We start from the raw sequence: 24,903 nt of genomic DNA on the forward strand, positions 1-24,903 counted from the left end.
ATCCATATGACAAAACAATTAAGAAAAAGCATCATCACTATAAGTACGTCAATCTTCAAAGTAGTGTTACTAAAACACTCTCAATCTAGTTTGCTTGCAGTCCATATAAACACATAACAGTTAAATGTAAATAGGCCTCAACTAAAATTGAGGAATGCAGGGAAGGAAGCAGGTCACACGATGGAGAAGCAACGGTGGTGTTGCATTCCATGTTAAGCTGGCAAGTCACATGATGAATAACAGTGGTATTGCATTCCATCAAAACATAGTCAAAAGGTATCCTGGGTTGGGGAAGTGGTATTGCACTCTTTATGATTATAATATTAACCACAATGTGATCACAGTTATAATGCATCTTCTCTTGGGGTTATACTTAAATGACACATCAGAAAGTAAAATACCAGCCATTATCAACTTACAACAGAAAAATTCTTCGTTATTGCAATTATACAGTATACGGTAAACATACAGAGAATATGGAAAGACTATGCTGCCCTCAATGAGCAAAAAATTTTCTGCACTGCTGGTGTAATGCATAAAGATGTATCATGTATGGAACTACACCACTGAAAAGTGCTGCCTAAACAATACCCCACAGTCCTGTATCATGGTATCCCATGCTGTTGGCTAAGCAGAAGCGTGAGCAGGTTAGTATGCAATAGAGACAAATCGATGTTCAGTGAAATGACGCAATAAAATTCTGCATGCGCCACCTTGTTCTTAATGCAGGGTTAGGTGACATGATGTTGATAAACAGACAAAATTAAGATCAAATATTAACATAAATGATCAATAAGCAGTCAGAATAGGCTTAATAACAAAACAGGTTATTTGTGAGTGCATCTGAGATGGGGGGTGGGGGTAAAACAAGACAAGGAAAGATCAGTGTGGGTGGGTGTGAGAGCCGCTGTGATGCCCGTGTTTCAACTCACGAATGGTCTCCCCACCGGAGGATGCTCTGCGAGAGGGCTTGGAGTTGGTGGCAGAGACTGAGCGGTGAACTCCCCGATGGGAGTGGGAGGGGGACTGGGCGGCTCCACTAGACTCTTGGCCTCTTGGTGTTAGACTGGCGTTGCGCAATGAAAGTGAACTTCCTGACCGGGAGCCGTCACTCTCAAGCTGAAACAAGAATGAATAAAAATTAGTCACCTTGCAACAGCCTCCAACTAGCAGACATGGCTGTTACTGGCATTTGGAAAGATGGAGGATTACGAGCATTAATCACTTACTTGCAATGAATGTATGGGTGGTTTTACACTTATGGGGTCTTATCTCCTTTCACATTCTCTATCTGACTCTATAAATGTCTGCATGCTGTCTGAATTACCCATATCTTCAGTCATTATATGCCAATCATCTACCACTCTTATACAAGGCTTTCCCCACCTCTTCTCTCTTCACCAAACCATTTTCCATGACTCTCACTTCACATAACTCTCAAAACCAAACCCTCTACATCTACCATCCTAACATCACACACACACTTAACAATCCTTCAAGATGCTCACTCTACATCTGCCACCCCACCATCAAACACATTCAACAATCCTTCAAGATCCTTAATCTATCTCCTTATCACTAACTGCTACCACTTCTCCATTAGCACCTCTTCACTAATATTTCAATTTGTTTTCATTTTCCCCATGCTATCAAATTCCACATAAAATCTTATTCTCTCTGAAGTTTACTGACACTTGCTCATCATAACTCACATTTGCCATTTTATTCAACCCCTGCACCTTCCTCTTGGTCTTTTTTCACTTTCTCCTGTACATCTCCCAATCATCTGTTCTCCCTCCCTTTAAGTGCCACCCATACAACTATCTTTACATCTTTCCCAAACAACTTAACCCTGTGTGTGTGTGTGTGTGTGTGTGTGTGTGTGTGTGTGTGTGTGTATGCAGTGTGTTGGGATGAGAGGATCTGGTAAAGGAGTCAGGTTGCTGTATGCTGATGATACAGCACTGGTGGCTGATTCAAGTGAAAAACTGCAGAAGTTGGTGACTCTGCATGGAAAAGTGTGTGAAAGGATAAAGTTGACACTAAATGTGCATAAGAGCAAAGTTATTAGGTTCAGCAGGGTTGAGGGACAAGTTGATTGGGAAGTAAGTTTGAATGAAGAAAAACTGGAGGAAGTGAAGCGTTTTAGATATCTGGAAGTGGACTCAGCAGTGAATGGAACCATGAAAATGGAAGCGAGTCACAGGGTGGGGGAGGGAGTGAAGAAGAATCTGGGAGAATGAAAAATGTGTGGAAAGAGAGAATGTTATCTAAGAGAGCAAAAATGGGTATGTCTGAAGGAACAGTATTTCCAACAATATTATATGGTTGCAAGATATGTGCTATAGATAGGGTTGTACAGAGAAGGGTGGATATGTTGGAAATGAAATGTTTGAGGACAATCAATATGTGGAGAGGTGGTTTGATCATGTAAGTAATGAAAGGGTAAGAAAGGTGCGTGGTAATAAAAAATGTGTGGGTGAGAGGGTAGATAAAGGTGAGATGAAAAGGTTTGGACATATGGTGAGAATGACTGAGGGAAAGTTGACAAAGAGGATAGATGTGTCAGAGGTAGAGGGAACAAGGAGAAGCAGGAGACCAAATTGGTGGTGGAAGGATGGAGTGAAATAGATTTTGAGTGACTGGGGCCTGAACATACAGATGGGTGACAGGCATGCAAGGAATTAAGTGATCTGGAATTTTGTGGTATATCGGGTCAACATGCTGTCAATGGAGTGAACCAGGGCATGTGAAGCACCTGGGGTAAACCATGGAAAGGTGGGTGGGTGGGTGGGTGGGTGGGTGTGTGTGTGTGTGTGTGTGTGTGGATGGATGGGCCATTCTTCATCTGTTTCCTGGCAATACCTCGCTGATGCAGGAAACAGTGATCAAGTATAATAATAATAATACTAATAACATAAATAAATATAAATAAATAAATAAATAATAATATATATATTTTTATATAAATTTTGCTTTGTCGCTGTCTCCCGCGTTTGTGAGGTAGCGCAAGGAAACAGACGAAAGAAAAGGCCCAACCCACCCACATACACATGTATATACATACACGTCCACACACGCAAATATACATACCTATACATCTCAATGTACACATATGTATACACACACAGACATATACATATATACACGTAAATAATTCATACTGTCTGCCCTTATTCATTCCCATTGCCACCTCGCCACACATGGAATAACATCTCCCTCCCCCCTCATGTGTGCAAGGTAGCGCTAGGAAAAGAAAACAAAGGCCACATTCGTTCACACTCAGTCTCTAGCTGTCATGTAATAATGGCCGAAACCACAGCTCCCTTTCCACATCCAGGCCCCACACAACTTTCCATGGTTTACCCCAGACGCTTCACATGCCCTGATTCAATCCATTGACAGCACGACCCCGGTATACCACATCGATCCAATTCACTCTATTCCTTGCCCGCCATTCACCCTCCTGCATGTTCAGGCCCCGATCACTCAAAATCTTTTTCACTCCATCTTTCCACCTCCAATTTGGTCTCCCACTTCTCCTCGTTCCCTCCACCTCTCTCCTACCTACATACGTATACTTATGTATATCTCTCTTTTTAAACCAGGTATTCCCAATCACCAGTCCTTTTTCAGCACATAAATCTACAAGCTCTTCACCATTTCCATTTACAACACTAAACACCCCATGTATACCAATTATTCCCTCAACTGCCACATTACTCACCTTTGCATTCAAATCACCCATCACTATAACCCGGTCTTGTGCATCAAAACCACTAACACATTCATTCAGCTACTCCCAAAACACTTGCCTCTCATGATCTTTCTTCTCATGCCCAGGTGCATATGCACCAATAATCACCCATCTCTCTCCATCAACTTTCAGTTTTACCCATATTAATCTAGAATTTACTTTCTTACATTCTATCACACATTCCCACAACTCCTGTTTCAGGAGTAGTGCTACTCCTTCCCTTGCTCTTGTCCTCTCACTCACCCCGAACTTTACTCCCAAGACATTCCCAAACCACTCTTCCCCTTTACCCATGAGCTTCGTTTCACTCAGAGCCAAAACATCCAGGTTCCTTTCCTCAAACATACTACCTATCTCTCCTTTTTTCACATCTTGGTTACATCCACACACATTCAGACACCCCAATCTGAGCCCCCGAGGAGGACAAGCACTTTTAGAAAGTTAAAATACAACAACAACAATAATAATAATTTTTTTTTTCTTGCTTTGTCGCTGTCTCCCGCGTTTGCGAGGTAGCGCAAGGAAACATACGAAAGAAATGGCCCAACCCACCCCCATACACATGTTTATGCATACGTCCACACACGCAAATATACATACCTACACAGCTTTCCATGGTTTACCCCAGACGCTTCACATGCCCTGATTCAACCCACTGACAGCATGTCAACCCCGGTATACCACATTGATCCAATTCACTCTATTCCTTGCCCTCCTTTTACCCTCCTGCATGCTCAGGCCCCGATCACACAAAATCTTTTTCACTCCATCTTTCCACCTCCAATTTGGTCTCCCACTTCTCCTCGTTCCCTCCACCTCCGACACATATATCCTCTTGGTCAATCTTTCCTCACTCATTCTCTCCATGTGCCCAAACCATTTCAAAACATGTGTACGTGTAGAAAGAGAGGAAAGTGATTGGTTCTCAGTGAATGTAGGTTTGCGGCAGGGGTGTGTGATGTCTCCATGGTTGTTTAATTTGTTTATGGATGGGGTTGTTAGGGAGGTGAATGCAAAAGTTTTGGAAAGAGGGGCAAGTATCCAGTCTGTTGTGGATGAGGGAGCTTGGGAAGTGAGTCAGTTGTTGTTCGCTGATGATACAGCGCTGGTGGCTGATTCATGTGAGAAACTGCAGAAGCTGGTGACTGAGTTTGGTAAAGTGTCTGAAAGAAGAAAGTTAAGAGTAAATGTGAAGAGCAAGGTTATTAGGTACAGTAGGGTTGAGGGTCAAGTCAATTGGGAGTTAACTTTGAATGGAGAAAAACTGGAGGAAGTAAAGTGTTTTAGATATCTGGGAGTGGATCTGGCAGCGGATGGAACCATGGAAGCAGAAGTGAATCATAGGGTGGGGGAGGGGGCGAAAATCCTGGGAGCCTTGAAGAATGTGTGGAAGTCGAGAACATTATCTCGGAAAGCAAAAATGGGTATGTATGAAGGAATAGTGGTTCCAACAATGTTGTATGGTTGCAAGGCGTGGGCTATGGATAGAGTTGTGCGCAGGAGGGTGGATGTGCTGGAAATGAGATGTTTGAGAACATTGTGTGGTGTGAGGTGGTTTGATCGAGTAAGTAATGTAAGGGTAAGAGAGATGTGTGGAAATAAAAAGAGCGTGGTTGAGAGAGCAGAAGAGGGTGTTTTGAAATGGTTTGGTCACATGGAGAGAATGATTGAGGAAAGATTGACCAAGAGGATATATGTGTCGGAGGTGGAGGGAACGAGGAGAAGTGGGAGACCAAACTGGAGGTGGAAAGATGGAGTGAAAAAGATTTTGTGTGATCGGGGCCTGAACATGCAGGAGGGTGAAAGGAGGGCAAGGAATAGAGTGAATTGGATTGATGTGGTATACCGGGGTTGACGTGCTGTCAGTCGATTGAATCAGGGCATGTGAAGCGTCTGGGGTAAACCATGGAAAGTTCTGTGGGGCCTGGATGTGGAAAGGGAGCTGTGGTTTTGGGCATTATTGCATGACAGCTAGAGACTGAGTGTGAACGAATGGAGCCTTTGTTGTCTTTTCCTAGTGCTACCTCGCACACATGAGGGGGGAGGGGGATGGTATTCCATGTGTGGCGAGGTGGCGATGGAAATGAATAAAGGCAGACAGTGTGAATTGTGTGCATGGGTATATATGTATGTGTCTGTGTGTGTATATATATGTGTACATTGAGATGTATTCTTTTCTTTTTCTTTCAAACTATTCGCCATTTCCCACATTAGCGAGGTAGCGTTAAGAACAGAGGACTGGGCCTTTGAGGGAATACCCTCACCTGGCCCAATTCTCTGTTCCTTCTTTTGGAAAATTAAAAAAAAAAAACGAGAGGGGAGGATTTCCAGCCACCCGCTCCCTCCCCTTTTAGTCGCCTTCTACGACATGCAGGGAATACGTGGGAAGTATTCTTTCTCCCCTATCCCCAGGGAATATTGAGATGTATAGGTATGTATATTTGCGTGTGTGGACGTGTATGTATATACATTATGTATGGGGGTGGGGTGGGCCATTTCTTTCGTCTGTTTCCTTGTGCTACCTTGCAAACGCGGGAGACAGCGACAAAGCAAAATAATAAAAAAAAAATAATAATAATAAAATTAATAATAATATAAAGATTAAAGATGTTCCCATGAATATTCTACATACCATTAATTTTTCTGATCAATTTCTCAACATGCATGTTAATAGGGTTTCATTAAATGAATCTTAGAAATTCTACTTTCAAGAAGTTCTTAAAGAAACAATCAAACTACTATAAGCATGGTAGCAAAAGATTAAGCACAATTCTATTCATGAAAAATCTGAAGCAATGCATGTTTTTGATGAAAAATTACCTAATACACTGGTCATATTTCTAAAATTACAAAAGTAATTTCATGCACAAATATATGCACATCATCTCACAAAAAATGAAGTGATAACAATAAAAATCATGAAACACTCCCTAAATCACCATAATGACTGAGTACAATACTCACATCCGAGGATCTTCTACCCAAAAGTAAGTAGGTAGCATAAACGTCATCATACTTCTGACTTTTCAAACTCTCCTCAATTTCCGACCGTGAGTATCCCATTTCGTTAAGGATCTCAATTCTTTTAATGTCATCATAATCCATTGGAGGTTCAGCATAGGGCTTTAGTTCATCATCTTCATAACCAATATTCATCCATCTATCCTTCATTATAGTCTGGAAATGAAAAAAAAAAAAAAGATTATCAGTATACAATACATGAGGATCCCTTTCACAATGGATACTGGTGTCATCCCACGACCCCATTTTCATGGGTTCCTGCTCAAATCTTTTCCCTGCAAATTTTTTCATCAAACACTATCTAAATTTCTCAAACACTTCTTGCATTTCCCCAGAGACCTTCTCTAGTTATCTTCCAGTGAGAAGTTGTTATTTGCATCTTTTATCATTGTTTTCACTGATAAATTTTATCAATGTAATTTTCCTTTTAATTCTTTAAGCACCTAAAGCCATTCAGCCCAAAACAAAAAAATGTCACACTTACCTCTAATGATGCCCTACGTGCTGGATTAAGCACCAAGAACTTCTTGAGCAGATTCTCACAATCAGTAGACATGTAGAAGGGTATACGATATTTCCCTCTTAGTACCCGTTCTCGAAGCTCTTTTAAGTTAGATCCATCAAATGGAAGTGAGCCAGAAACTAAGGTGTAGAGAATTACACCCAACGACCACACATCTACCTCTGGACCATCGTATTTTTTTCCTGCCAATACAAAAAGTTATAATAAATTCAGTTGTCTAGTATACTTAAGAACAAACTGAGAATTACCTGTAAGTCTGCTAATGTATGGCACAATCAACTCTTCTACACATCACCATATAAAAGTTACAGAAAACATTACACAAGGAATAACTGCTTTTATTAACATTTTCTTACAACTGGCCTCCATTCAGCAATGGGAATACAATCTGGGAAATCACAGCTAAATAAAAATATCATCTAGTGGATCACATTTTACAAGATTCTATGGAAGAGGGGTGGGGGAGAGAGAGAATGAGTAGCAACTATCTAACTACCTTCAAGTACCTACAATAAGATTTAGCCATAATACCAAGGACAGTGTAAAATTCTCACTGCACATCTTGCTTGACGAACAAGAATCTCCTCAGCTGCCACCTACATTACATAATTATCCAATCTTGGTTCATCTGGTACTGTTTTCAATCACATTGAGTATTATTCTAATTGTTTTTTTTGGAAATTCTAAACATGTTTCTTATTTCTCCCATGGTGTAGCAGTTCCTAACCAAGACACATTCACTGGTCGCCCAGGGTCAAGCGCAATGGTATGAATCCTGCTTACAGCAGTAGGTCCACAGTCAACCCTGCTGTTCATTCATCCCTAGGGGATGGTCAATAAAATGGGTACCAGACTCAGGATAGGGTGTGCATTTGATATGACTGGGTTGATAGAGGTGCTTTGTGGAAGTTTTTAAGAGTATTTGATGTGGGAGGTAAGTTGCTAGAAGCAGTGAAAAGTCTTTACCGAAGGATGTAAGGCATGTGTAAGAGTAGGAAGAGAGGAAAGTGATTGGTTCTCAGTGAATGTCTGTTTGTGGCAGGTGTGTGTGATGTCTCCATGGTTGTATACTTTGTTTATGTATGGGGTGGTTAGGGTGGGGAATGCAAGCTTTGGAGAGAGGAGCAAGTATGCTGTCTGTTCTGGATGAGAGGGCTTGGGAAGTGAGTCAGTTGTTGTTCGCTGATGATACAGCACTGGTGGCTGATTCGGGTGAGAAACTGCAGAAGTTGGTGACTGAGATTGGTAAAGAGTGTGAAAGAAGAAAGTTGAGAGTAAATGTGAATAACAGCAAGGTTATTAAGTTCAGTTGGGTTGAAGGACAAGTTAATTGGGAGGTAAGTTTGAATGAAGAAAAACTGGAGGAAGTGAAATGTTTTAGAGATATCTGGAACTGGACTTACCAGCGGATGGAACCACGGAAGCGGAAGTAAGTCACAGGGTGGGGGAGGGGGCGAAGGTTCTGGGAGCTTTGAAGAACGTGTAAAAGGCGAGAATGTTATCTTGGAGAGCAAAAATGGGTATGTTTGAAGAAATAATGGTTCCAACAATGTTATATGGCTGCGAGGCATGGGCTATAGATAGGGTTCTGCGGAGGAGGGTGGATATGTTGGAAATGAAATGTTTGAGGACAATATGTGGTTTGAGGTGGTTTGATCGAGTAAGTAATGAAAGGGTAAGAGAGATGTGTGGTAATAGAAAGAGTATGGTTGAGAGAGCTGTCGAATTGGTTTGGACACATGGAGAAAAAGAGTGAGGAAAGATTGACAAAGAGGATATATGTATCAGAGGTGGAGTGAAGAAGGAGAAGCAAGAGACCAAATGGGAGGTGGAAGGATGGAGTGAAAAAGATTTTGAGCAATCGGGGCCCTAACATACAAGAGGGTAAAAGGCATGCAAGGAATAGAGTGAATTGGAAGGATGTGGTATACCGAGGTAGATGTGCTGTCAACGGACTGAACCAGGGCATGTGAAGCACCTAAGGTAAACCATGGTAAGGTCTGTGGGGCCTGGATGTGGAAAGGGAGCTGTGGTTTTGGGCATTATTGCATGACAGCTAGAGACTGAGTGTGAACGAATGGAGCCTTTGTTGTCTTTTCCTAGTGCTACCTCGACACATGAGGGGGGAGGGGGATGGTATTCCATGTGTGGCGAGGTGGCGATGGAAATGAATAAAGGCAGACAGTGTGAATTGTGTGCATGGGTATATATGTATGTGTCTGTGTGTGTATATATATGTGTACATTGAGATGTATTCTTTTCTTTTTCTTTCAAACTATTCGCCATTTCCCACATTAGCGAGGTAGCGTAAGAACAGAGGACTGGGCCTTTGAGGGAATACCCTCACCTGGCCCAATTCTCTGTTCCTTCTTTTGGAAAATTAAAAAAAAAAAAAACGACTGAGAGGGGAGGATTTCCAGCCACCGCTCCTCCTTTTAGTCGCCTTCTACGACATGCCAGGGATATACGTGGGAAGTATTCTTTCTCCCCTATCCCCAGGGAATATTGAGATGTATAGGTATGTATTTTTGCGTGTGTGGACGTGTATGTATATACATTATGTATGGGGGTGGGGTGGGCCATTTCTTTCGTCTGTTTCCTTGTGCTACCTTGCAAACGCGGGAGACAGCGACAAAGCAAAATAATAAAAAAAAAATAATATAATAAAATTAATAATAATATAAAGATTAAAGATGTTCCCTTGAATTATTCTACATACCATTAATTTTTCTGATCAATTTCTCACATGCATGTTAATAGGGTTTCATTAAATGAATCTTAGAAATTCTACTTTCAAGAAGTTCTTAAAGGAAACAATCAAAATACTATAATCATGGTAGCAAAAGATTAAGCACAATTCTATTCATGAAAAATCTGAAGCAATGCATGTTTTTGATGAAAAATTACCTAATACACTGGTCATATTTCTAAAATTACAAAAGTAATTTCATGCACAAATATATGCACATCATCTCACAAAAAATGAAGTGATAACAATAAAAATCATGAAACACTCCCTAAATCACATAATGACTGAGTACAATACTCACATCGAGGATCTTCTACCCAAAAGTAAGTAGGTAGCATAAAACCGTCATCATACTTATGACTTTTCAACTCTTCCTCAATTTCCGACCGTGAGTATCCCATTTCGTTAAGGATCTCAATTCTTTTAAATGTCTCATAATCCATTGGAGGTTCAGCATAGGGCTTTAGTTCATCATCTTCATAACCAATATTCATCCATCTATCCTTCATTATAGTCTGGAAATGAAAAAAAAAAAAAGATTATCAGTATACAATACATGAGGATCCCTTTCACAATGGATACTGGTGTCATCCCACGACCCCATTTTCATGGGTTCCTGCTCAAATCTTTTCCCTGCAAATTTTTTCATCAAACACTATCTAAATTTCTCAAACACTTCTTGCATTTCCCCAGAGACCTTCTCTAGTTATCTTCCAGTGAGAAGTTGTTATTTGCATCTTTTATCATTGTTTTCACTGATAAATTTTATCAATGTAATTTTCCTTTTAATTCTTTAAGCACCTAAAGCCATTCAGCCCAAAACAAAAAAATGTCACACTTACCTCTAATGATGCCCTACGTGCTGGATTAAGCACCAAGAACTTCTTGAGCAGATTCTCACAATCAGTAGACATGTAGAAGGGTATACGATATTTCCCTCTTAGTACCCGTTCTCGAAGCTCTTTTAAGTTAGATCCATCAAATGGAAGTGAGCCAGAAACTAAGGTGTAGAGAATTACACCCAACGACCACACATCTACCTCTGGACCATCGTATTTTTTTCCTGCCAATACAAAAAGTTATAATAAATTCAGTTGTCTAGTATACTTAAGAACAAACTGAGAATTACCTGTAAGTCTGCTAATGTATGGCACAATCAACTCTTCTACACATCACCATATAAAAGTTACAGAAAACATTACACAAGGAATAACTGCTTTTATTAACATTTTCTTACAACTGGCCTCCATTCAGCAATGGGAATACAATCTGGGAAATCACAGCTAAATAAAAATATCATCTAGTGGATCACATTTTACAAGATTCTATGGAAGAGGGGTGGGGGAGAGAGAGAATGAGTAGCAACTATCTAACTACCTTCAAGTACCTACAATAAGATTTAGCCATAATACCAAGGACAGTGTAAAATTCTCACTGCACATCTTGCTTGACGAACAAGAATCTCCTCAGCTGCCACCTACATTACATTAATTATCCAATCTTGGTTCATCTGTTACTGGTTTCATCACATTGAGTATTATTCTAATTGTTTTTTTTGGAAATTCTAACATGTTTCTTATTTCTCCCATGGTGTAGCAGTTCCTAACCAAGACACATTCACTGGTCGCCCAGGGTCAAGCGCAATGGTATGAATCCTGCTTACAGCAGTAGGTCCACAGTCAACCCTGCTGTTCATTCATCCCTAGGGGATGGTCAATTAAAATGGGTACCAGACTCAGGATAGGGTGTGCATTTGATATGACTGGGTTGATAGAGGTGCTTTGTGGAAGTTTTTAAGAGTATTTGATGTGGGAGGTAAGTTGCTAGAAGCAGTGAAAAGTCTTTTACGAAGGATGTAAGGCATGTGTAAGAGTAGGAAGAGAGGAAAGTGATTGGTTCTCAGTGAATGTCTGTTTGTGGCAGGTGTGTGTGATGTCTCCATGGTTGTATACTTTGTTTATGTATGGGGTGGTTAGGGTGGGGAATGCAAGCTTTGGAGAGAGGAGCAAGTAATGCTGTCTGTTCTGGATGAGAGGGCTTGGGAAGTGAGTCAGTTGTTGTTCGCTGATGATACAGCGCTGGTGGCTGATTCATGTGAGAAACTGCAGAAGCTGGTGACTGAGTTTGGTAAAGTGTCTGAAAGAAGAAAGTTAAGAGTAAATGTGAAGAGCAAGGTTATTAAGTTCAGTTGGGTTGAAGGACAAGTTAATTGGGAGGTAAGTTTGAATGAAGAAAAACTGGAGGAAGTGAAGTGTTTTAGATATCTGGGAGTGGATCTGGCAGCGGATGGAACCATGGAAGCAGAAGTGAATCATAGGGTGGGGGAGGGGGCGAAAATCCTGGGAGCCTTGAAGAATGTGTGGAAGTCGAGAACATTATCTCGGAAAGCAAAAATGGGTATGTATGAAGGAATAGTGGTTCCAACAATGTTGTATGGTTGCAAGGCGTGGGCTATGGATAGAGTTGTGCGCAGGAGGGTGGATGTGCTGGAAATGAGATGTTTGAGAACATTGTGTGGTGTGAGGTGGTTTGATCGAGTAAGTAATGTAAGGGTAAGAGAGATGTGTGGAAATAAAAAGAGCGTGGTTGAGAGAGCAGAAGAGGGTGTTTTGAAATGGTTTGGTCACATGGAGAGAATGATTGAGGAAAGATTGACCAAGAGGATATATGTGTCGGAGGTGGAGGGAACGAGGAGAAGTGGGAGACCAAATTTTAGGTGGAAAGATGGAGTGAAAAAGATTTTGTGTGATCGGGGCCTGAACATGCAGGAGGGTGAAAGGAGGGCAAGGAATAGAGTGAATTGGATTGATGTGGTATACCGGGGTTGACGTGCTGTCAGTCGATTGAATCAGGGCATGTGAAGCGTCTGGGGTAAACCATGGAAAGTTCTGTGGGGCCTGGATGTGGAAAGGGAGCTGTGGTTTTGGGCATTATTGCATGACAGCTAGAGACTGAGTGTGAACGAATGGAGCCTTTGTTGTCTTTTCCTAGTGCTACCTCGCACACATGAGGGGGGAGGGGGATGGTATTCCATGTGTGGCGAGGTGGCGATGGAAATGAATAAAGGCAGACAGTGTGAATTGTGTGCATGGGTATATATGTATGTGTCTGTGTGTGTATATATATGTGTACATTGAGATGTATTCTTTTCTTTTTCTTTCAAACTATTCGCCATTTCCCACATTAGCGAGGTAGCGTTAAGAACAGAGGACTGGGCCTTTGAGGGAATACCCTCACCTGGCCCAATTCTCTGTTCCTTCTTTTGGAAAATTAAAAAAAAAAAACGAGAGGGGAGGATTTCCAGCCACCCGCTCCCTCCCCTTTTAGTCACCTTCTACGACATGCAGGGAATACGTGGGAAGTATTCTTTCTCCCTATCCCCAGGGAATATTGAGATGTATAGGTATGTATATTTGCGTGTGTGGACGTGTATGTATATACATTATGTATGGGGGTGGGGTGGGCCATTTCTTTCGTCTGTTTCCTTGTGCTACCTTGCAAACGCGGGAGACAGCGACAAAGCAAAATAATAAAAAAAAAATAATAATAATAAAATTAATAATAATATAAAGATTAAAGATGTTCCCATGAATATTCTACATACCATTAATTTTTCTGATCAATTTCTCAACATGCATGTTAATAGGGTTTCATTAAATGAATCTTAGAAATTCTACTTTCAAGAAGTTCTTAAAGAAACAATCAAACTACTATAAGCATGGTAGCAAAAGATTAAGCACAATTCTATTCATGAAAAATCTGAAGCAATGCATGTTTTTGATGAAAAATTACCTAATACACTGGTCATATTTCTAAAATTACAAAAGTAATTTCATGCACAAATATATGCACATCATCTCACAAAAAATGAAGTGATAACAATAAAAATCATGAAACACTCCCTAAATCACCATAATGACTGAGTACAATACTCACATCCGAGGATCTTCTACCCAAAAGTAAGTAGGTAGCATAAACGTCATCATACTTCTGACTTTTCAAACTCTCCTCAATTTCCGACCGTGAGTATCCCATTTCGTTAAGGATCTCAATTCTTTTAATGTCATCATAATCCATTGGAGGTTCAGCATAGGGCTTTAGTTCATCATCTTCATAACCAATATTCATCCATCTATCCTTCATTATAGTCTGGAAATGAAAAAAAAAAAAAAGATTATCAGTATACAATACATGAGGATCCCTTTCACAATGGATACTGGTGTCATCCCACGACCCCATTTTCATGGGTTCCTGCTCAAATCTTTTCCCTGCAAATTTTTTCATCAAACACTATCTAAATTTCTCAAACACTTCTTGCATTTCCCCAGAGACCTTCTCTAGTTATCTTCCAGTGAGAAGTTGTTATTTGCATCTTTTATCATTGTTTTCACTGATAAATTTTATCAATGTAATTTTCCTTTTAATTCTTTAAGCACCTAAAGCCATTCAGCCCAAAACAAAAAAATGTCACACTTACCTCTAATGATGCCCTACGTGCTGGATTAAGCACCAAGAACTTCTTGAGCAGATTCTCACAATCAGTAGACATGTAGAAGGGTATACGATATTTCCCTCTTAGTACCCGTTCTCGAAGCTCTTTTAAGTTAGATCCATCAAATGGAAGTGAGCCAGAAACTAAGGTGTAGAGAATTACACCCAACGACCACACATCTACCTCTGGACCATCGTATTTTTTTCCTGCCAATACAAAAAGTTATAATAAATTCAGTTGTCTAGTATACTTAAGAACAAACTGAGAATTACCTGTAAGTCTGCTAATGTATGGCACAATCAACTCTTCTACACATCACCATATAAAAGTTACAGAAAACATTACACAAGGAATAACTGCTTTTATTAACATTTTCTTACAACTGGCCTCCATTCAGCAATGGGAATACAATCTGGGAAATCACAGCTAAATAAAAATATCATCTAGTGGATCACATTTTACAAGATTCTATGGAAGAGGGGTGGGGGAGAGAGAGAATGAGTAGCAACTATCTAACTACCTTCAAGTACCTACAATAAGATTTAGCCATAATACCAAGGACAGTGTAAAATTCTCACTGCACATCTTGCTTGACGAACAAGAATCTCCTCAGCTGCCACCTACATTACATAATTATCCAATCTTGGTTCATCTGGTACTGTTTTCAATCACATTGAGTATTATTCTAATTGTTTTTTTTGGAAATTCTAAACATGTTTCTTATTTCTCCCATGGTGTAGCAGTTCCTAACCAAGACACATTCACTGGTCGCCCAGGGTCAAGCGCAATGGTATGAATCCTGCTTACAGCAGTAGGTCCACAGTCAACCCTGCTGTTCATTCATCCCTAGGGGATGGTCAATAAAATGGGTACCAGACTCAGGATAGGGTGTGCATTTGATATGACTGGGTTGATAGAGGTGCTTTGTGGAAGTTTTTAAGAGTATTTGATGTGGGAGGTAAGTTGCTAGAAGCAGTGAAAAGTCTTTACCGAAGGATGTAAGGCATGTGTAAGAGTAGGAAGAGAGGAAAGTGATTGGTTCTCAGTGAATGTCTGTTTGTGGCAGGTGTGTGTGATGTCTCCATGGTTGTATACTTTGTTTATGTATGGGGTGGTTAGGGTGGGGAATGCAAGCTTTGGAGAGAGGAGCAAGTATGCTGTCTGTTCTGGATGAGAGGGCTTGGGAAGTGAGTCAGTTGTTGTTCGCTGATGATACAGCACTGGTGGCTGATTCGGGTGAGAAACTGCAGAAGTTGGTGACTGAGATTGGTAAAGAGTGTGAAAGAAGAAAGTTGAGAGTAAATGTGAATAACAGCAAGGTTATTAAGTTCAGTTGGGTTGAAGGACAAGTTAATTGGGAGGTAAGTTTGAATGAAGAAAAACTGGAGGAAGTGAAATGTTTTAGAGATATCTGGAACTGGACTTACCAGCGGATGGAACCACGGAAGCGGAAGTAAGTCACAGGGTGGGGGAGGGGGCGAAGGTTCTGGGAGCTTTGAAGAACGTGTAAAAGGCGAGAATGTTATCTTGGAGAGCAAAAATGGGTATGTTTGAAGAAATAATGGTTCCAACAATGTTATATGGCTGCGAGGCATGGGCTATAGATAGGGTTCTGCGGAGGAGGGTGGATATGTTGGAAATGAAATGTTTGAGGACAATATGTGGTTTGAGGTGGTTTGATCGAGTAAGTAATGAAAGGGTAAGAGAGATGTGTGGTAATAGAAAGAGTATGGTTGAGAGAGCTGTCGAATTGGTTTGGACACATGGAGAAAAAGAGTGAGGAAAGATTGACAAAGAGGATATATGTATCAGAGGTGGAGTGAAGAAGGAGAAGCAAGAGACCAAATGGGAGGTGGAAGGATGGAGTGAAAAAGATTTTGAGCAATCGGGGCCCTAACATACAAGAGGGTAAAAGGCATGCAAGGAATAGAGTGAATTGGAAGGATGTGGTATACCGAGGTAGATGTGCTGTCAACGGACTGAACCAGGGCATGTGAAGCACCTAAGGTAAACCATGGTAAGGTCTGTGGGGCCTGGATGTGGAGAGGGAGCTCTGACTTTGGTGCATTATACATGACAGCAAGACACTGAGTTTGAACGAATGTGGCCTTTGCTGTCTTTTCCTAGTGCTACCTCATGCACGTGCAAGGGGTTGTCATTTCACGTGTGGCGGGGTAGCGACAGGAATGAATAAAGGCAGCAAGTATGAATTACGTACATGTGTATATATGTATTTTTTTTTTTTTTTATACTTTGTCGATGTCTCCTGCGTTTTGCGAGGTAGCGCAAGGAAACAGACGAAAGAAATGGCCCAACCCACCCCCATACACATGTATATACATACGTCCACACACGCAAATCTACATACCTACACAGCTTTCCATGGTTTACCCCAGACGCTTCACATGCCTTGATTCAATCCACTGACAGCATGTCAACCCCGGTATACCACATCGCTCCAAATCACTCTATTCCTTGCCCTCCTTTCACCCTCCTGCATGTTCAGGCCCCGATCACACAAAATCTTTTTCACTCCATCTTTCCACCTCCAATTTGGTCTCCCTCTTCTCCTCGTTCCCTCCACCTCCAACACATATATTCTCTTGGTCAATCTTTCCTCACTCATTCTCTCCATGTGCCTGAACCATTTCAAAACACCCTCTTCTGCTCTCTCAACCACGCTCTTTTTATTTCCACACATCTCTCTTACCCTTACGTTACTTACTCGATCAAACCACCTCACACCACATATTGTCCTCAAACATCTCATTTCCAGCACATCCATCCTCCTGCGCACAACTCTATCCATAGCCCACGCCTCGCAACCATACAACATTGTTTGAACCACTATTCCTTCAAACATACCCATTTTTGCTTTCCGAGATAATGTTCTCGACTTCCACACATTCTTCAAGGCTCCCAAAATTTTCGCCCCCTCCCCCACCCTATGATCCACTTCCGCTTCCATGGTTCCATCCGCTGCCAAATCCACTCCCAGATATCTAAAACACTTCACTTCCTCCAGTTTTTCTCCATTCAAACTCACCTCCCAATTGACTTGACCCTCAACCCTACTGTACCTAATAACCTTGCTCTTATTCACATTTACTCTTAACTTTCTTCTTTCACACACTTTACCAAACTCAGTCACCAGCTTCTGCAGTTTCTCACATATATATATATATATATATATATACATATGTTTTTTTTTTATTTTTTTATTATACTTTGTCGCTGTCTCCCGCGTTTGCGAGGTAGCGCAAGGAAACAGACGAAAGAAATGGCCCAACCCCCCCATACACATGTGTATACATGTCCACACACGCAAATATACATACCTACACAGCTTTCCATGGTTTACCCCAGACGCTTAACATGCCTTGATTCAATCCACTGATAGCACGTCAACCCCGGTATACCACATCGCTCCAATTCACTCTATTCCTTGCCCTCCTTTCACCCTCCTGCATGTTCAGGCCCCGATCACACAAAATCTTTTTCACTCCATCTTTCCACCTCAAATTTGGTCTCCCTCTTCTCCTTGTTCCCTCCACCTCCGACACATATATCCTCTTGGTCAATCTTTCCTCACTCATCCTCTCCATGTGCCCAAACCACTTCAAAACACCCTCTTCTGCTCTCTCAACCACGCTCTTTTTATTTCCACACATCTCTCTTACCCTTACGTTACTCACTCGATCAAACCACCTCACACCACACATTGTCCTCAAACATCTCATTTCCAGCACATCCATCCTCCTGCGCACAACTCTATCCATAGCCCACGCCTCGCAACCATACAACATTGCTGGAAGCACTATTCCTTCAAACATACCCATTTTTGCTTTCCGAGATAATGTTCTCGACTTCCACACATTCTTCAAGGCCCCCAGAATTTTCGCCCCCTCCCCCACCCTATGATCCACTTCTGCTTCCATGGTTCCATCCGCTGCCAGATCCACTCCCAGATATCTAAAACACTTCACTTCCTCCAGTTTTTCTCCATTCAAACTCACCTCCCAATTGACTTGACCCTCAACCCTACTGTACCTAACAGCCTTGCTCTTAATCACATTTACTCTTAACTTTCTTCTTCCACACACTTTACCAAACTCAGTCACCAGCTTCTGCAGTTTCTCACATGAATCAGCCACCAGCGATGTATCATCAGCGAACAACAACTGACTCACTTCCCAAGCTCTCTCATCCCCAACAGACTTCATACTTGCCCCTCTTTCCAAAACTCTTGCATTTACCTCCCTAACAACCCCATCCATAAACAAATTAAACAACCATGGAGACATCACATGGAGACATTTCTTTCGTCTGTTTCCTTGCGCTACCTCGCAAACGCGGGAGACAGCGACAAAGCAAAATAATAATAATAATAATATATATATTTTCAAAGAAAGCACATTAAACATAGGAAAATAGCTGTGATATGTCTAATCAAGGAACTTCTCACTCCAATGATGTTCATCATTTCCCAGCAACTTCCAAGTGCCCAGCCTTGAAGTTCCAGAAGCATATTAAAGAAGTCCTGGGGTTGCATAATCATAATAATAAAAGGATACTTTGGTCTCAACTGATAAATCAATTATGAGTAGAAGGAAAAGTAAAAAGGGCTTTTATAAATGTAGAGGTCTATAAATGACTTTGAAACAGTGGACATGAATTTTAGGAAGTGTCAGAGTGATGTTGCGGCGCCTGTATGCACTTAACCCACCCCAATAAATTGGGAATAAAGTAATGAGTAGATAGATAAATAGATATAGATAAAAGTAGAGAAAAATATGTAGATAGATATATAAAAACAAACATAGATGAGTAGCTAAGGAACTAAATAGTGGTGTTTAGCATGAATCAACTACTCTGTTCAAGAAGTGAATACTACATCAGAAGTTCAGAAGTAGAGATGTAACGCACTGTACAACATAAACTCATATTACATCAATTCTCTTTTTTCACTCTTCCTTTCTCAATCATCTGTATTTCATTTCCTGGCGGTATTCTAATTTCAGCTAATTTGCTTTTATAGAGCAAACAAAATTCAAGTGTCTGATTTAAAGGTCATCTCAACTAACAGCTTATCCTTTAAGCTATTTCTAAAGCAGTGAAGCTGGGTTTCAACCATTCTGTGACCAATGTCTAAAAAGAACTCGTAAAGTAAATTCTGTCTTGTATGCGAGAAATATGGTTTATATGAGAGAGACATTATCTGCTTTCCTAGATATGAATCTAAACTTCAATATCAATACATACTTCAATTCATTGCATTACATATCTGAGCATCTAAATGAACAAATGCAATGATATGAGGTGCAGCAGGGAAACAAAACAGGATCATAATATATAAATGCCGAAAACCTTAAGGTAGTGGAGAGCGTTAGGTACCTGGATGTGGGTATGGCAGAGGATGAAATCAAGGGGGATGAAAATAATGGGGTGCATTAAGGAGTTTGTTAAAGACAGGCACGTCTGAAGGTATAGCAGTCAGAACAGTATTGTATGGATCTGAGTTTTATGCTCTTGCAAGAGGATGGATATGTTGTAAATGGAATGCATTAGGACTTGGGAGTGGACATGGCAGTGTAAGCAACCATGGGGGCTAAAGATAATCATTGGGTAGAAAAGTGTGAAGTGGGTTGATCATATAACAAATGGCAGTGAAGGAGAAAGGTGTGGCACCAAGTGCAGTCTGACTCTCGGAGAGCTTACCTGGGTCTGCTGAAATGACTCTGAGCCATGAAGAGGATGAATGAAGAAAGATAGACTAAGAGGGCATATAAGTCAGAAATGGAGGAAGCAATGTGGAGGGAAAGACCAAGAAGGAAGTGGAAGGATGGAGGGAAGGAATTTTGGGGGTAACAATAGCTAACATTCAAGAGAGTAATGGGAATGCATGGGACTAGATGAAACAGACAGATGTAGCATATATGAGAAAGCACTGTGCTATCCATGGACTGAACCAGGGGATATGTAGGAGTCAAGGTAAACCATGGAGCAGTCTGAGAGGGTTTGGCTGTGAATCGTGGAAGCTGATTTCAAGATTTTAAACATCACAGCACGAGTGAATGTGTGCAATTAGGCTGTTTTTTGTTCCTCGCAATATCTCACTATGGCAAAGGAGGCAACTGGGTATAAACAAAAATAAATCATAACTATAACTAGGGTATCTACTATATAAGCACTAATGCCAACAGATCAGTGAGCAGTCATATGATAAATTTACTCAAAATCTTTTTGGCAATGCATAATCATACTTAAAACAGGATAAACTGGGTATAAAAAATAAATTATAACTATACCTAGGGCATCTATTAAACAAGCTGCAGTCAACTAATCAGTGAGCAGTCATATGATTAATCTACACAAAATCTTTTTGGAAATGCATAAGCATACTTAAAATGGGATAAAGACTTTGCAGCACAAACAATCCTCACTTTCAGATCTTTTTCTATTTCTCTCCTGCACTCTTCCCCCTATCACATCACTGACAACCATACCTCTTCTCCTCCTTAGCAGTTATGAACACTAACCTTCTCATCATGTTCTAAAAACTTCATTTCTTATGATACAGTATTTCTAAAACATCCAGTTCTTGAGGTGCAATAAAGTTTTCAAAAATCTCAGTTTCATCAGCATATATCATGAAAGGGCATTATGCACATACCATCTAGCTCTAAATGCTGAATATTCATAATCACAAACATGATGAAATAATGCCATTAAATATGTAAAAAGTGAATCTTGAAAAGACTAACCTTGAAAGAGCTCTGGGGCTGCATATGGCGGACTACCACAAAATGTGTCTAACTTATTTCCAGGAGTGAATTCATTACTGAAGCCGAAATCTGCAATTTTGATCACCATTTCAGAGTCTAAGAGTAAATTTTCTGCTTTTAAATCTCTATGAATTATCTTCTTTTGGTGACAGTACTGTACAGCAGACACAATCTGAAAATAGTCAGAAATGACAAAATAAATATAGTAAATGGTCAAATAATACATTTCACACAAAAGCTATTCAAGAAGTAAAAATCCCAATTAACTAATGTTTACATCAATCAAAATTATGCAGCTATAAACAAGAGCAGTACAAAGAATGCCTGCTTATATGAATTCAAGTCATTCCTGTTTTCATATCTTATTCATAGCATTTAAATTATATCTTACCTACATCATTTTCCAAATCTTCCTCATTTGCCAATGTTCTATTTCAAATCACCTTAGTGTAATTTTGCAAAAGCATAATACATGCTGGACATAACCATATCTTCCACTCTATCCTAATAACCACACACTATAAAAAAATCTGCTTCCAAAAAGTAAGAGTTGCTGCATGGGTGCTTTTTCTTTTTCTTTCTTACAGCTATTTCATATCTAAAAAGGTAGTATTCACCCAAGTATGGAGTACTGCTCACATATCTAGAGTGGTTCTTATCTCCATACGACAGACTGGAATCTAAAGCCTTCTGACTCATTAGTTCTGCAGGCATTACCTCTCTCCAACCATTCCTTTCTGTTTCCTATGATATTGCTGGCATGGGTGCTTTTTCTTTTTCTTTCTTACAGCTATTTCATATCTAAAAAGGTAGTATTCACCCCAGTATGGAGTATTGCTCACATATCTAGAGTGGTTCTTATCTCCATACGACAGACTGGAATCTAAAGCCTTCTGACTCATTAGTTCTGCAGGCATTACCTCTCTCCAACCATTCCTTTCTGTTTACTATGATATTGCTGTCCTCTTTCCATTTTATGGGTACTATTTCAGCCAACCCCACAACTTGTCTGTACGAGTCCTTGCCATCATGGCTTGGACATACAGCATGTACCTGGCTAATGCTTCCCACAAATTGTGTAAGGAGAGGAGTCACATGACCAGTGATCAATATTAAACCTTTCTAAAATGCAACATGTGATAGGGTTGATAGGGATACTTTGTGGAAGGTCTTAAGAAAATACAGTGAGGTAGAAAAGCTGCTAGAAGCAGTGAGAAGTGAAAGGAGGGTGGAAGGCGTGCAAGGAATAGAGTGAATTGGAACGAATGAACAAATTCAACAGTTCTTCAAAATACCCATTCCATCTCCTCTTCACCTAATCTCTGCCTGTTACCACTTCCCCATCTGCTCCCTTCCCTAACACTCCCAACTGTTTTCTTATTCTCCTCACTTTTAACTTTCAAAATATTTTCTTGTAATCCCTTAAGTTTGCTGATATTTCCTCACCCTGACCCTCTTCTTCAACTCATTTATCTTCCTCTGGATCTCCTGCTTCTTTCTCATTTAAATTTCCCACTCAGTCGTACACTTTCCCTGTAAATAAAAGCCTACACACCTCTCTTGTCTTTCATCAACAGCTTAATTTCTTTATCCTTCCACTTACTCACCTTCTTGACTACCCATCTCCCACTCTCTGCTTATCACACACTTCTCTTGCACATGTCAAGACTACTTCCCTAAATACTTCTCATTTTCCCTCTTAATTTCATTTATTCTCAACTTTTGTCAAGCATCACCCAATCTTTCCTGTTATTTCTATACATTGCCTGTATATATTTTCTTTACCAGCCAGACAGTGCAAAAAATTATGCACTACCCTCACAATACTTTGATGCTTACCATGAAGTTGAAAATGTAAGGGCAAGGGATGAGGAAACTGTCTGAGCTACCAACAGTAGGTCCAAGGGATGAGGAAACTGTCTGAGCTACCAACAGTAGGTCCAAGGGATGAGGAAACTGTCTGAGCTACCAACAGTAGGTCCCTGACTTGCTACCTTGCTGTTTACCCTTGTCTTCGATTTCTAAATACAAACTATATAAGGCATTTGCAATAATCAGTCGAAGGCTTATCAGCAGTGCAATTCACGAAAGATGACCCTCCCAAGAGAGAAAAAAATTCTTAAAGAATATAAGCATACCATTAACAAGTAATGAAAACAGAATAGAAGCATACTTTCCTCTATATTGGTATGGTAAGATTTTGAGTGAACTGCACTGAGGTGGGTGGGCAGCCAATTTACAACAATCATGTTTTTTTAAAAGCATGATCTAAATTTTAAAACCCTATGACCTCTTTTATTGGACTCCTACAGCTTCAAGACTGCACTCAATGCAAGAGCTGGGACTCATTTGGTGCAACAAGGTCCTTAACAAGACTGTACTCCTTTCCATCTAATGATGGCAATACAGCCTTGCCAAAGATGACTTTACTTGCAATGTGCTCACACAATGGCAGAGAAGTATAAAAACTCCTGGCATTTTTTGCTTATTCATTTCTTACTATCCAAAGATGCCTTTCTAAGAGTTCAGGTGTTACCCACAAACTCTTTCTAGAGGCTGCACTACATTCATCTGCCTTGCAACTTTACTATATCATTAAACACTTCAGACTGAATTTCCAATTTGTTAAAATAATGGGAATCTATTAATCTGAAGGTTTTGCAGCATATATGCATATGATCATTTTGCTAAAAAATACCTCTTGGGGTAGGAAAGTAAGTTTCATTCATGTACCTTGTGTAAGTCACATCAGGCAACTAATGAGTGGGAACAGGAAATTGCAGTTAATGTAAAATCAAGAGCAAAGGGAGAGGTGGCACTTCTGATGAAGGAGGAGATATGGAAGTGCCTTAAACTATAAGGAACTGAGCTCATGGAAGACATGAAATAAACTAAAAGTAGTTTGTGATGAATGATTATTCATCAGTTCTCTTGCAACTAATAATGAGAAAAGTGAAGATATGAGAGATCTTTGGGTGGAGAGAAACGAGTTCCTTAGCAGTTCTTAGCAAAGAATTTAATTTTGGTGCTATGGAAAGTGAATACATAACAGGGTGAATGTGCAACCAAAGGTATAAATTGGGGGCATGGGCTACCTGGTTATACCTATTATTAACTGAAATCCCTGATCCTGAAGATCTATAAAAATCAAAAAGGTCATATAGATGAACAAACAACTTAAGCATTAAAATGTAAATCATGCATTTCAACTCACCTGTCTGAATTTCGCCCGTGCCTCCTTTTCCTTCATTCTGCCATGGAAGACCAAGTAATCGAAAACCTCTCCACCACTAGCATATTCCATTACCAAATATAACGTCTTTTCTGTTTCTATTACCTAAAAGAAGATGAAATGGAATATCTATAATTTCAAATACAGACTGATTTTTTGTCTCAACAGTAAGAAATCACTTAAAAAAAGAATAGAAGTCAAAACACAAGAAAATACTTTCCAACATACTTGAAAGAGTTTGACGATGTTTGGATGATCTAGAATTTTCATAATTCGCACCTCTCGAAACAGCTGCAAAAATATAAAGTTAGAATTAAAATTACATACCATAACAATTAAAAAAA

At 40.2% G+C, this 24,903-nt stretch overlaps 1 protein-coding gene across 1 annotated transcript in view; it reads right to left on the reverse strand.

The window, feature by feature from the left end:
* The window catches only part of LOC139748610 (MAP/microtubule affinity-regulating kinase 3-like), a 370,334-nt gene that overhangs the window by 218,789 nt on the left and 126,642 nt on the right, over nucleotides 1-24,903 (reverse strand). The window contains exons 5-10 of the mRNA XM_071661752.1: nucleotides 24,788-24,850; nucleotides 24,542-24,664; nucleotides 21,307-21,499; nucleotides 14,528-14,748; nucleotides 13,987-14,199; nucleotides 933-1,119 (exon numbers count right to left, since the gene is read on the reverse strand). Of these exons, the coding sequence (XP_071517853.1) occupies nucleotides 933-1,119; nucleotides 13,987-14,199; nucleotides 14,528-14,748; nucleotides 21,307-21,499; nucleotides 24,542-24,664; nucleotides 24,788-24,850 (1,000 nt within the window). The remainder of the gene's footprint in view (nucleotides 1-932; nucleotides 1,120-13,986; nucleotides 14,200-14,527; nucleotides 14,749-21,306; nucleotides 21,500-24,541; nucleotides 24,665-24,787; nucleotides 24,851-24,903) is intronic.

The sequence above is a fragment of the Panulirus ornatus genome, chromosome 5 (assembly GCF_036320965.1).
Source record: "Panulirus ornatus isolate Po-2019 chromosome 5, ASM3632096v1, whole genome shotgun sequence".
In the NCBI taxonomy this organism is placed as follows: Eukaryota; Metazoa; Arthropoda; class Malacostraca; order Decapoda; family Palinuridae; genus Panulirus; species Panulirus ornatus.